This window comes from Phalacrocorax carbo, chromosome 8 (assembly GCF_963921805.1).
Source record: "Phalacrocorax carbo chromosome 8, bPhaCar2.1, whole genome shotgun sequence".
NCBI lineage: Eukaryota > Metazoa > Chordata > Aves > Suliformes > Phalacrocoracidae > Phalacrocorax > Phalacrocorax carbo.
This window is the reverse complement of record NC_087520.1, coordinates 689,058-701,743: the sequence shown is the minus strand read 5'-3', so window position 1 is coordinate 701,743 and position 12,686 is coordinate 689,058. Positions and strand designations below refer to the sequence as shown.

The 12,686-nt window shown below is 50.6% G+C and overlaps 1 protein-coding gene and 1 long non-coding RNA gene across 7 annotated transcripts in view; one reads left to right on the top strand and one right to left on the bottom strand.

Annotated features, from left to right (window-relative positions):
* Positions 1-1,276: 1,276 nt before the first annotated feature.
* LOC135314626 (uncharacterized) lies at positions 1,277-3,318 on the bottom strand. Its single transcript, XR_010374120.1, has 2 exons — positions 2,202-3,318; positions 1,277-2,171 (listed from the first exon to the last, which is right to left on the bottom strand). It is a non-coding gene; the product is annotated as an uncharacterized LOC135314626 (long non-coding RNA).
* TCERG1 (transcription elongation regulator 1) overlaps positions 3,203-12,686 on the top strand; it is a 35,387-nt gene continuing 25,903 nt past the window's right edge. For 3 of the 6 annotated variants that reach the window (XM_064458210.1, XM_064458209.1, XM_064458207.1), the window contains exons 1-5: positions 3,203-3,358; positions 4,464-4,689; positions 8,189-8,341; positions 8,546-8,807; positions 11,548-11,790. In XM_064458210.1, the coding sequence (XP_064314280.1) occupies positions 3,270-3,358; positions 4,464-4,689; positions 8,189-8,341; positions 8,546-8,807; positions 11,548-11,790 (973 nt within the window). In that variant the 5' untranslated portion in view covers positions 3,203-3,269. Of the gene's footprint in view, positions 3,359-3,855; positions 3,922-4,463; positions 4,690-8,188; positions 8,342-8,545; positions 8,808-11,547; positions 11,791-12,686 lie in introns of all 6 variants that reach the window. The other 3 variants (XM_064458213.1, XM_064458212.1, XM_064458211.1) reach the window with 2 other exon arrangements.

Here is a 12,686-nt window from a genome sequence, read left to right as displayed (position 1 = left end):
GAGAGGGGAAACCAGGCTCCTGCGAGCACCGCAGACTGTTCTGAGAAACTGTCTCAATACCTAGCCAGCCTAAAAGACGTTGCTTTTGCACTACCACATCAGCAGATCCGGGACCACTGCTGTCGGTTCAGGTTTGGGTTTCCCCTGGAGGGACCTATCCCCAGCCCCAGCACCTGCCACGGCCCTGTTCCCCAGTGACCACAGCCAGCAGTGCCTTCCCAGCGCGGAGAGCAGCGCCGAGGCTTTCCGAGGAGAGGAATGAGCCAGCCCTGGCAAGGTCCTGCTCTGCAGCAGCCTTGGTGTCGACCTCAGCATGCCCAGGGGCTGCAGCTCATCAGCCCCCTCTCGTATCTGCGCTCCTAGAGCCTACACTGCTGGTTAATTAGCGAAGGTGTCCCTGCAAACACTGAATTGCGTTATCAGAATTCAGATTTTGAATGAAATCAAGGGAAAGTACATATTAAGCGCAATAAATCGTACTATTTCCAAAAGCCACGTCCTGCTGGTAGCTGCCACCAAATCCATCAAAATGACTTGCATTTTGCAGCTCACAATTAATTGCTTTTGAAAGCTGCAGTCCGAGAATTACTGGCTGAAATGTTTTGAGAAAATAAATCTGAGCAGAAAGGGGGGGCTGTGGCACAGCAGCATGGGGCTCTGGGTGGAACGGGGCCAGCTCTCCCCGAACACGGGAAAAGGCCTTGCAGATGCTCCTATCTGCCAGCCTGTAATTAATAAATTATTGAGACAATGCTGAAACAAGCAGATGAAAAGGGGGGATGAAAGATGCTAGTGGAAGACAGACAGCCCCACTGTTTGGGGAGGATCTGAGCTATCACGCCCATAAACCGTTTTAATCTGCTGTCAGAAAGCAGCGATCACTCGCGGCGCTGGCGAGGGGGGATGCGGGGTGGGGGCACCCGGCCCCCTCTCCTCTCCCCTCGCAGAGCGGAGAGAGGCACTTCGCATCTCGCCGTCCGGGCAGAGCCAGCAGCAGTTATCCCCAGCTCCCTCCTGCGGCTCCTCGGAGGGGCCAAGGCACCAGGGAGGACCCCCAGCCCCCCGAGCTGCCGCCACCCGGGCTTGGGGCCAGGACAGGCTGGGGACACACTGGGACGGAGCAGGGCACACACACACCTCGGGGAGCCCCAGCCACCCGCCGAGCTGTCAAAAGTCCTCGCAGCAGCAGCGACTTCAAGCAAAACACATGAATAAAGAAACCGAGCAGCAAAATCAAAGTATGTAAGGATCTCTTTAGCACAGCACCATCAAGAGGTCCCTTAGTAACTCCAATTATTTTTATTATTTAAGAAAAGACAGGTCTTTTTTTGACAGAAAGAGAGGAATGGGAAAGGTGGGATCATAAAATCAAAGCAGTTTGAGATAGAAAGATCCGATGGCTTAGCGAGGCTCCCGGCGCCCTCCCCACAGCGGGAGGGGTGGTGGTGTCCCCCAGCACACCAAACGCAGCCTTGCACAGCGGGAAGATCTGCTTCCCTGTTGTTCTGGGTGTTTTTCTTTTGAAACGTGTAGTTCAGCTGGAGGAGGCTTTTCGACAGAATATTTTATATCTCATTATGTCTCAGATGTAACGTCGGCGCCGCAGCTGAGCTCCCAGTTTCTGCAGACAGTTATTGCAGGCTTTACACCTAAATTTAGAGTTTTCTCAGCCCTCACCTGGTGAGTCAGGGCCAGCAAGTGCTTCAAAGGCGTAACTGTTCTCCCATGTGCCGAGTGTTTCAGTTGCATGGGCCGTGAAGTAAACGGGACTGGGCGTCTGAACGCAAAGCGTGTCTCCTTTGCTGGCTGCACGATGCCTCGTGCACGTTCGTCGGCCGTAACGAGTCCCCAGCTCGGTACCTGCCTGGGCTCCCGGGGCCGTCCGAGGGCACCGGCGCAGGGGCACAGGCTGGTGCTGCCTCCCAGCCAGGGCTGCGGGCCTGGCCCCACCGCGGCTGCCTCCCGCCGTGCTCCGCCACCGCAGTGGGGCTCCCCGGGACCCCACTTGCATCTCCCCAGCCCTGCAGTAACAGTGTGCCATGGACTCCCTCCTGTCCAAGTGCACGGGCACCTCGGCGGACCCCAGGGCACCTCGGGGGACCACGGGGCACCCTGGGGCAGCACAGGACAACTCGGGGCACCCCAGAACACCTCAGGGGACGATGGGGCACCTCGGGGGACTATGGGGCACGCCGGGGCACCTCGGGGGACCACCGGGGACAACGAAACACCCCAGAGGACCCTGGGGTACCCCATGGCAGCACGGGGCACCTCGTAGGACCACGGGGGACCTCGGGGGGCCCCGGGTGGCTCTGCCGCGGTGCGGCAGCCGGGCCAAGCCTGCGCTTCCCCCAGGCCAGCACCCCTGCGCCGGGGCCCCGCAGTGGGCTCTGGGGCCGGGGCACGGTCTAGCGGCCCCCGCAGCCCCCGGCGCCTGCCCCGGCAGGGACCGCCGGCACGCCGGGCGCGCCGCGGGGCTTTTTACTGCGAGCGCCGTCGGCCGCGCCAACGCTGGGACTTTCGCCAGCAGTCCCGTCCCTAAGAGCCGGGGACCGCGGGGCAGCTCCAGCGACCGGGCACCGCGCGGGGGCTAACGGGGGGACGGCGGCGCCAGGGGCGCGCCGCGGGGCGGCGGCGGGCGGGGCCATGGCCGGGGGCGGGGCGGCTGGCCCGCCCGGCAGACAGCGCCCCCCAGCGGCCGCGGGGCGCAGGGGCAGGCCCCGCGCAGCTCCCCATTGGCCGGCGACTCCCCCGCTCCCCTCCGTGCCCGCTCATTGGCTGCTGCCCGGTGACTTTGTTTCCCGGGCGGTTGCCCCACCCTTGTGCCCCGCCATTGGCTGCTGCTCGAATCCCGCCCCCGGTGACGTCACGGGGAGGGACGCCTCTGATTTGGTTGTTCTGGTTGGGAGCGCGCAGCCATCTGCGGGACGTGATTGGTGCACGGGGTTCCGGCCGCTGATTGGCTGTAGCTCCCATCCCTTCCCCCCCCCCCCAACGGCCTGTTCCGCCTGACGTGAGGTCAGTTCCGGTCCTCTCCCCGGGTCATGACTCACGTGACCAGCGCCGCAAGCGGCGCGGGACGCCCGCGCGCAGCCAATCCCAGCGCGCCTGGCTTCCCTCATTCAAAGTCGGCGGGCGCGGCGGCCAATCGCGGGGCGCTCCCGCCCCCGCGCGCGCTGACGGGCGTGCGGGGTGGCCAATGGGGCGCGGCGGGGCCTGGCCGGGGCGGCAGCGGCAGCGGCTGGGCTCGGCGGCGCTGCGAGTCGGCGATGGCGGAGCGGGGCGGCGGCGGCGGCGGCGCGGGGGCGGGCGGCGCCGAGGGGGAGGCGGCGGCGGAGCGGTTCGGCGGCGAGCTCAGGTACCGCGCGGCGGCGAAGGGCTCTCTCTCGCGGGGCCCCGCGGCCAGGCCCGGCCCGGCCCGGCCCGGCCCGGCCCGCGCGCGGCTCTTCCCGCAGCGCCCCCGTGGGCCCGGCCTGCGCCGCGCTGCCCCGGGCGGGCGGCGGGGGGGGGGCAGCGGGCCTGGGCGCGGCCGGCGGGGCGGGGCCGGGCCGCCTCCATTTTCTGTCCCCGCGTGCGGCCGGTGCCGGGACGGGCCCGAGGGAGCGGCCGCTCTCTGCCCTGGTCCCGCTCCAGCTCCCGGGCGTGGGGCCGGGTCGCCGGGGAGCGGCGGGCGGTGGGTCGGGGCGCCGGGCGGGCCTCGTTGCCGGCTGCCGGCGCGGCCCCCGCGCCGCCCGGGCCCGCAGGAGCGGGGTTCCCCCTGCGGCCCGGTGCCGAGCTGCCGGCGCGTGGCCTTTCGCCCTCTCATAACCTTTGCTTTTTAAATTTTGAGTCCTCATGCCAACATTGGTGTTGCAGTGGTACCAAATAGTGGGCAAAACCGTTTTCCTGAGAGCGGCTGGAGAGTGTTTGTTGGTTCCAAAGGTGAACGTTTTCTTCTATATGTACGTTTGCGAAGCCCCTCGTGTAGAGGGTTGGGGGGTGCAGTGGGTTTAGCGCGATGGTTGGAGTTCAGACCCCACCGTAGGTCATGGATATGAAGGGCGTAGAGGGCTCTGACAGACACTCGTGCTAGAGAATAGTGAAAACCCTTGGCGCGATCAACAGCCGTTGCTGGAGAGGCTTAGGACGTAGGTGCAGACGGGAGTCCGAGTTGCAGGTCGTGTTGAAGGAGCTCTGGCAGGTCTGGGTGTGCTTCCACAGTGCCTGCCTACCCTGAGCCCAGCTGTAGGTTATTCCTTTCCATGAGTGAAAACTAACAGTTGAGGACTCGCAAACTTGACTTGCAAAGGGGAAGAAACTGTTGAAGTAGTTGCACACTTAACTTTCTTTATTCAAGTGTGGCATTTCTTCCACACCCTTTTGATCTTTATTAGGGTTTTTCCCTGTTTATTGTAAGAGTCAATTTTCCCACAGCTAAGCGGCAAAAAGCAATAAACTTTGTTTCCCTTTGGCCTTATCCACAGAATGGCACAGCAGCAAGCACTGAGGTTTCGTGGCCCAGCTCCCCCACCAAATGCGGTAATGAGAGGCCCGCCACCTCTCATGCGACCGCCTCCGCCTTTTGGTATGATGCGAGGTCCTCCTCCACCACCTCGCCCCCCTTTCGGACGTCCTCCGTTTGATCCAAACATGCCTCCAATGCCACCTCCAGGAGGGATTCCTCCACCGATGGGACCTCCACATTTACAGGTAAAGAATGGGAGATTGTCTTGGTTTGTTGAGTTGGGATTTAAGGATTTTTCTTGTTTGTTTTCATGTGTGGAAATAATAAGAGGAGACACATTAAAATGGATGAAATAAACAGCAGGGCATGGTATTATAAACTCATGCATACCTGTGGAATATAAACACAAATTGTTTATCCCCTTGAGGCAATTCTAAATTAATCAATTACACAGTTAAGGTACACAAACCAACAGAGTCTTTACTAAAACCTGACTTCGTGTTGGTGCCCTGTGGCTGTGTCGAATGCAGGATTTGGCTGTGCTCAGGCTTCTGACTGCCTCAGGGCAGGCACGTGAAGTACGCATCGGCCTCGTAGGGTTGTCTTGGTTGTTCTGCCTGTGTTTGCTTAGCGAGGTAACGATGGACGTGCATGAAGACCGACACAGACGGTGCAGCTGAATTTCGTGTGGGTTCCTGCACCAGCCACACCTGCCATCGCTGCAGTAGCTTATTATTACTGATCACCAAGTGATTGGTGAGGTGGGCAGGCAGCAATTCTGAGAAGGAGGTATGTAATCAGGAACCAGGTATGTTTTGCTTCAGCGCTGTGTTCAGGAGGGTGCATTGTTAGTAATGCACCACAAATTGTCAACACGCTGACAAAGAAAAATGTAATGTTTGGGAAAAAAAAAAGAAACCTAAGAGCACGCACAGTGTTTGACTGGAGCAGCTGCAGGCGCTCCTTGTGCTCACATAAGTTTACTTTTGGCAGATGGAGAATGCTCTTTAGCTTATGTTTGTTGTTCTGTTTGTTTGTTTAAAACTTAGACCATTCCTAGCAGCTACAGGGGTAGTATGAGCCCGTTGGGCTCGAGTGAGGTAGATTTGTCTGCATTTTATGGTGATGTGTGTTTAAGTTCTTTTGCCTACGTTTCAGAGACTCTGACAGTTTGAAAGGTACAGTATGTTTGTGAATGAGAAATGTATTGTTTTTTTCACGTTGTAGGAGTACGGTGCTATTAGAGCAGTGCAATTACTGTGTGAGGATGCAGGGGGCCGAGAAGGAGGTGAATAGTACTGCGTGGTTTTTAAATAATGGTTTAAATCCACTATTTGCAATAGAATAGTGAAAACTTTAGTGCTGTGAAATTTATTTTAAAGTGTAGGGGTGTGGGCAAGATGCAAAAAGAACATGCTGGTATGGGTTATTTCATGGTATTTTAGGCCCTGCTTTGCATATGTTTTTTGGCCGTGGGGCTAAGGGAGCTTTTTTCCACATTACTCCCAACGCAGATTGGTTCACTGTGTAGCTCTGCAGGCAGCTTTGTGTGGAATGGAGGGAGCGGTACGAGAGGAAGCAAAGAAGCAGCCAGAGCAGGAGCAAGGATTTAAGCTGGACTTCATCTGAAATAAACTAACATCAAATTGTAGTTTAATTTTATGGGCTATCATCATCCCGAGCACAAGATTTAAAGAAGAAACCAGTGCATGTTTTCCGTAGCTTTTTACTCGACCATAAAGCATGTTGTTGGAACTTGGGAGTGCTCAGGGAGGTGTGAAGTAGCTGTTCATTTTATTGAAACAGTCTCAGCTGAACAGAAGTCCTGTGGAACTGAAGATTGAAACAGTACAGTCTGAGGGATGTAAACAGTCCCACTCACCTCGTTGAATGCCATCTTTTCTCTTCCTTTCATTCAGTACTAGGGACCTTGTTCTATGGTATGTTTTCATGCTCAGCTTAAGTTTAAGTGTTTCCACCTCCTGCGTCTTTGTTCTGGTGCTTTATGATCCCATTCTCCCTCTTGGTGTTAATACTCGTGTCCATGCGCTACCTTGAAAGCGCTGAAGCAACGAAGAGTGTCGGACTGTGCCGTGGAACTCAGGCTGAGAGGGGAGAACAGGACCTTGCTTCCTTCTCGCAGTTGCAAGAATCAGCCGGAGTTAATTTGAAGCCCCAAGCGTAGCTACTGTCGTCTCCTTGATTTATGTGTTTGATTTGTATTCTGAATGTGCTTCAGCTCTCAGCTGTTACATCATAGCTGTTTTATCGTGCCATGCAGCAAGCGTGTCTTCTACAGCTCATTGCCATACATGGAATCCATGCGCCAGGCATGTCTACGTTTTTCGTGCCGTGTCAGCACTGTGCTCTGCTTTGCACCAAATGTTTGGTTTTTAGCTTCTCATCCTGTGTCTGGTGCAAGGGGAGACACGATGTTAAAAAGGTCCTGTAGTAGGAACAAAGGAGAGAGTGTGCTTAGAGCGAGGCTGAAGGGCATTCTGGATCCCCTGGCTGTATACCTGCTGTCCCCTCCTCGCTGCCCTGGAACAGCCTAACCCCCCCTCCCTTCCTCCCACCCAAAAGCAGCAATAGCAGGCAAAAAGTGAGCTCTGCTACATTCTTTTTACAGATTGTAGCGCAGTAAAGGAAAGATCATCTCGTGGCCAGATGGAGGAGCTGTGGAGAATAAATAAAGAAGGAAAGAAAGGCTGTAGTTACCTTAATGGCTTTTTTTGTGACACTGGATTTCCTGCACGCGTCCCAGCTTCAGCAAAGCCCTGGTTTTGGCGCATGTGTGCGTTTCGCTCTTGGGCCTGGCCGTTGAGTGCAGAGCTACAAGGCTTTTACCAGCAAGCTGTCTTGGTATTGCCTTTGTGAAGAGGAAATCTTTTGCATCACAAGTTCAATTAGAATTGGAATGATGGAGATAATTAGGTCAGTTGTAGGCGTATGCAGAATAAGTTAAAGAACTTGGTGGATTTTGTCAACTGTCTCTAATAGGGAAGTGTTCACTATACTTGTTATGCACAGGAAATTTCAGAACAGTACAAATAAACAAGTGGAATAAAAGAACTTGAGGTACCTTGAATTTGAAAGCAGGCCTTCAGGTAACAGTGGTGTGCAGGGCAGTTCTGGTTTTCTTATGATAATGCAATAATGAAAATGTTTTTTTTTTTTTTAAACTAGCACTTGCTGGAGTTTTAGTTAATGGGAAATTGAGAAGTGTAATGGGTTGTAGTGAAAGCCACTGCTCTGCTATGCTAATGAATGGATGCTTGCTTATAATTTTTTAAAATATATATATTTCTTCACTAAGAGGGTAATTGTGTAACTGTTCAGTGGTATATTTGATTCACAGCTGGGGGTGTCTGAGCGGCAGTTACTCAGGAAAAGCTCTTTCATTCTCTTTCTCACATTGCATATTTTCACCTTTTCAGGAGAGGAGTTTTCTCTCACCCCACTTCTTTTCATGCCACTTTTTTTCTCACGCACTGCATTTGTGTTGGCATCTCAGAAGTGAAATGCCTGTTGTAGCTGTTCTGCCGTAGGTGGCGGCTTGTCAGGGAGCATGTTCTCTGAGCTGGTAGCATTAGGTTGTTAAAGAAGGTCTCAAGACTGATAGAGTTAACCTTACTATAGTTGTACTGTCATCTGCTGCTCTAATAAAGGAAGACTCTGCTTGAAAATTGTATTATTATTATAGTCATCATCATGATCGCTATTATTGTTGTTATATGCCTTTAGAGACCACCATTTATGCCTCCTCCCATGGGTAGCATGCCACCACCTCCTGGTATGATGTTCCCTCCAGGAATGCCGCCTGTCACTGCCCCTGGAACACCAGCAATGCCCCCAGCTGAAGAGATATGGGTAGAAAACAAAACTCCAGATGGCAAGGTAAGATGGTTACCAGAAACAAGGAAGTAATGGGTGTTTATTGCTCTTGTGAGCACGCTGTCACACACAGTCTTGCACTGTGGTAAAACTCTATGCTCTTGTCTAGCATCTTTAATTCTTTTCAAAACAGGAGGAACCGGATCATTTATAAATGCTCCTCCTCCAGATAAGCAGTTGTTTGATGGTAACATTCTTAAATCGTAGGTCTATTTCTATAACGCGCGTACACGTGAGTCAGCGTGGACCAAGCCAGATGGGGTCAAAGTCATTCAGCAGTCAGAGTTGACGCCGATGCTGGCTGCGCAAGCCCAGGCCCAGGCGCAAGCCCAAGCACAAGCAGTAGGTGCCTCCACGCCAACCACCAGTAGTCCTGCATCCGCAGCGTCTCCATCCACGTCCTCGAGTACGCAGTCCTCCACAACCTCTACCACAACCACAGCCACTTCGGTTTCACAGACGATTTCCAGTGAGTAACTGAGGGTTTCTCGAGCCTTGCGATGGTGGGGATGCTGCTTGGGGGGAATTACTGCAGCAAAAGCTTGGTATCCAGGAGGAAGTTGTTTCAACAGAGAGTGGAGCATGAGTTTAAAGTACAGTATTTAATCCAGAAGAACCTTGCATACGAACCTCTTATTCCCCCCTTCCCAGTCTGCAAGAGTCACTTCAGAAGAGTAATACTAGATCAGTACGCAACCCTTTCTCTTTAGGCCTTTGTACATTTTTCTTCTGCTGTTATCCCATCATCTCAAAGTTACTATGCATCCATTTCCTTTTGACTATGGATAAAGCTAAATGGCTTTTAAAAGCATCTCACAAGAAAAGTTAATCCAAGGTAGGAGTTCTAGTTGTAGTAATTTCCTCTTTGTTTCCAAGATGGCCTCTGTTGCTATAAGAGGCTGGCTCCGAGTGCTGCTTCCCAGCTGGGGAGAGGGGGTTCACTGCAGAATAGGGCTGCTTCTGCTGTTTTACTTCTCTTAGCTTCTGACTGAGCCTCCTAAGTTCCCATGTGCGAGAGTTGCACAAAAGAGGAAAAAGTCCTTAGAGCCATTGTTGTTCACTCCTGACCTTGGAATAATAGTCTCGAGGTAGCTGCTGTTTACATGGGCTGAGCCTTTGTTTTTAAGGGTTTGCCAACTGAGGGAACTCAAGAGGAAAGGGGACTGAATTTATGCAGCATGCACATAATGCTTGTTTATCCATTGTATCTGCATATAATATATAGTGTGATTATACTATGCTTTGCATATATATGCTAACACAGTGCCTCTAGTGCAGAGCATCTACGTAGAGGCATGTCTTACGTACTGTTTGCACACATGAGCGGGTCACCAGCAAACAATGAGTAAGATCACCTAGCATGACCACAGCGAGGTACGCTTGTTAAGGGACAGTTTGGTCAGCGTTGCCGTCTGCAAGCAGGGCGACCGAAAGCATGACGTTTATGCCACTCAGGAATCCCGTTGTTTAACAGTCTTGACCATTGTAGCTGCGCTGGCAAAAACGTGTGCGCTGAGTCAGGCCAAAGAGTATGCAGAAGATGAGCAATTGCTGAACTGTTCCAGCTCCAGCTGTAGTGTATAGTTGCATCCCCTGAAATTATTTCATCCTTTTCCTGTAACAGGTGAGACGAGTCAAGCTTAACTCACCCTTTAACCCAAACTTTAGAGATCTGTGTATGAAAGCGAATAAAATTTAGGTAACCCTCAAATTATGCTTTCAGTTAACACTGGAGGGAGGACAGATCATTAGAGTAACAAGTAATTTGTATCGCTCAAGGCATTTTAGGGCTTTTATTTAATTCAAAAGGTAACTTACTACTGCATTCAGCTGCTTTATTGAAATGTGATCTACTCTAACCATTTTGCTGATCTACTCTAACCATTTTGCTGAGTAACAAGAATCGGGTGGGAGGTGAATGTTAGCTTCTGGCCTAATGCCAGGCTTTTGGGAACTGATCCTACTTTTGGAATAGCACTTTCTGCACCTTCTCTGAAGCAAAATTTCCTAATATCGAACGCTGAGAGTCTGTTCCACTTCTGCCTGTTCTACCTGCTAAACTTTGTCCCTGCTTTCAAGAACTGTTACTGTTGGTGTCTGTGCCTAGGTGATAAAATTTTTGTCATTTAAAATAATTTTATAACTCTCAGACTTGGCCTGTGAGAGGAAAAAACCTGGGACTTCTGGCTGAGCTTCATTCTTGTCTGGTACTGATTTGACTTAGGCCTTAAAACAAATCACATACTGACTGTCTGCTCTGTTTCCCTAAATTTTAGGCAGTGCTAAGAACTTTCACCCTTTCTGAAACACTTAACAGATCAAAAATCTTGATTTAAATATGTTAATACTGGTGTGTTATTGGGAATGCTTCTGGTAGGCGTTAAATACTGAAGAAAATGCACAATATGCCATATATAGTATGGTCATAAGCTGGTGTGGTTTCTTTTATTTTTGATATAATTAGCTCATTTTTAGAAGTTCCTCCTCCCCTCCACCAAATCCACAGTGTAGATTTGCAAGGCTGGTCAGCAAGTTTAATCAGTCACGCCTCTAGTTCCTGTTTGCCAGTGCTTTGATACGCAGCACTCTAGTCTCAGTTAAGTGCTGATTTCAGTCATGCTGCAAGGATTATGGAATTGAATGCTAGTGGTGTATTTTCCCACTGGGAGGCACTGAAGACCAAGAAAGTTCTTGCAGCTTCTGAACAAAAGTACTTTCCTTTTCCTTGTTTTTTTACACATATTTTTATTGACATTTTTCCGTTCTTGGATCACAGCTCAATAAGCATAGTTTTAGACAGACTGTTGTTGTGCACATGCTGCTGCAATTATTGTGAAAGGCAGAACCTGTGTTCATTTAACGTAAGAACAGTCTTTTTCCACTTGAAACTCTCTGTAACATTCCCTTCCTATGTTTCTGAACAGGGATACAGAGGCTCTACTTGTCCTTTGGTACACCCTTGCTACTGATATAGAGACTTGTTAGGTGTAAACAATGGGGCCAAGTAAAATCTGAAAGTTACTTTCTTTGTGGATATTTAATGTTGTCAGAGAAGGCAAAGGTGTTCTGGTCCAAGAGTGTCTTCCTGCTGACTATATCTAAGCATATCTGCTTACCTAATATCTGTTGGGAAACAGAGAGCCAGTATGTTTGCGGCAAATATATTGTAGTGTCTGAGATACAAGGTGTTCTTTGTTTTTTTTTATCAGCACCTACCACACAAGACCAGACCCCGAGTTCGGGTGTTTCAGTTGCCACACCATCAGTCAGTGTTTCAACCTCTGCTCCTTCTGCTACACCTGTGCAGACTGTACCCCAGCCAGTCCCACAGACATTGCCTCCTGCAGTTCCTCATGCAGTACCTCAACCAACTGCAGCAATTCCTGCTTTTCCACCAGTAATGGTACCTCCATTTCGTGTCCCCCTTCCTGGCATGCCTATTCCACTTCCAGGTAAATTGGCGAACTGTAATTGTCTTGTCCGCTACATGTCCATGTTGTCAATTTGTTTGCACTCATGTGTCCACTGTGTACGGAACTTGCCTGAATCCTCTCCACTCAGAGTATTTTTGAAAGAATTCAGGGTTAGCAGACAGACTTTTTAATTAACGGAGAACTTGAATTTTTTTTGACTGCTAGTTCTTTGATACACATTCTGATATACATGTCAGAAAACATGTAAACCTTTTTCTTCTAGATGATAGGGCAGTATAAGAACTGCACTAAACACTTTTAGTATCATGGCACATGTCTATCTTGTCATCCTATTTTAAAAAAAGTGAGCTTCTGGACAGAATCCATGTGTGACTGAGAATATTGTAGCACTATATTTTACTAATTGCAATATCGCTATAATTTTTTTCTGCTTGCTTGATTTGGACCTTAAGTCTTGTGCATAAATATTTGAGGACATGGATTATGGCTGAAAGAAATTAAAAGAAGAAAATATGTTTATGAGCAGGAAAAATGACCATTCAAATGCATTACCCCAGAATGATGTTAGGTGTTCGCAGCTATCAAGTGTGACGCTGAATGCTTACGCAGAATGTGGAGGTTTAAGCTGAGGACCATAACGAAGGCATTGAAGATGCTAGGGTATTATGCATAGGCTTTAGATGTGAAAACCACTGAGAAGAATCTTAGATGGCAGCCCACTGGTTCCTGGGTAAATCATATTTTCTTAAGTTTTTATGAAATATTTAGATATTTAAGGAACTAATTTTAGGCTGGCAAAATTTTGGACCCGACTGCTGCGGCGGTCCTCCTAAGCAATGAGTGGCTTTAGTGGCCTCTTAAAGACCACGTTTCAGTTTGCATGGATGCAGTTGAGTTCCTGTTCTAGTACAAAA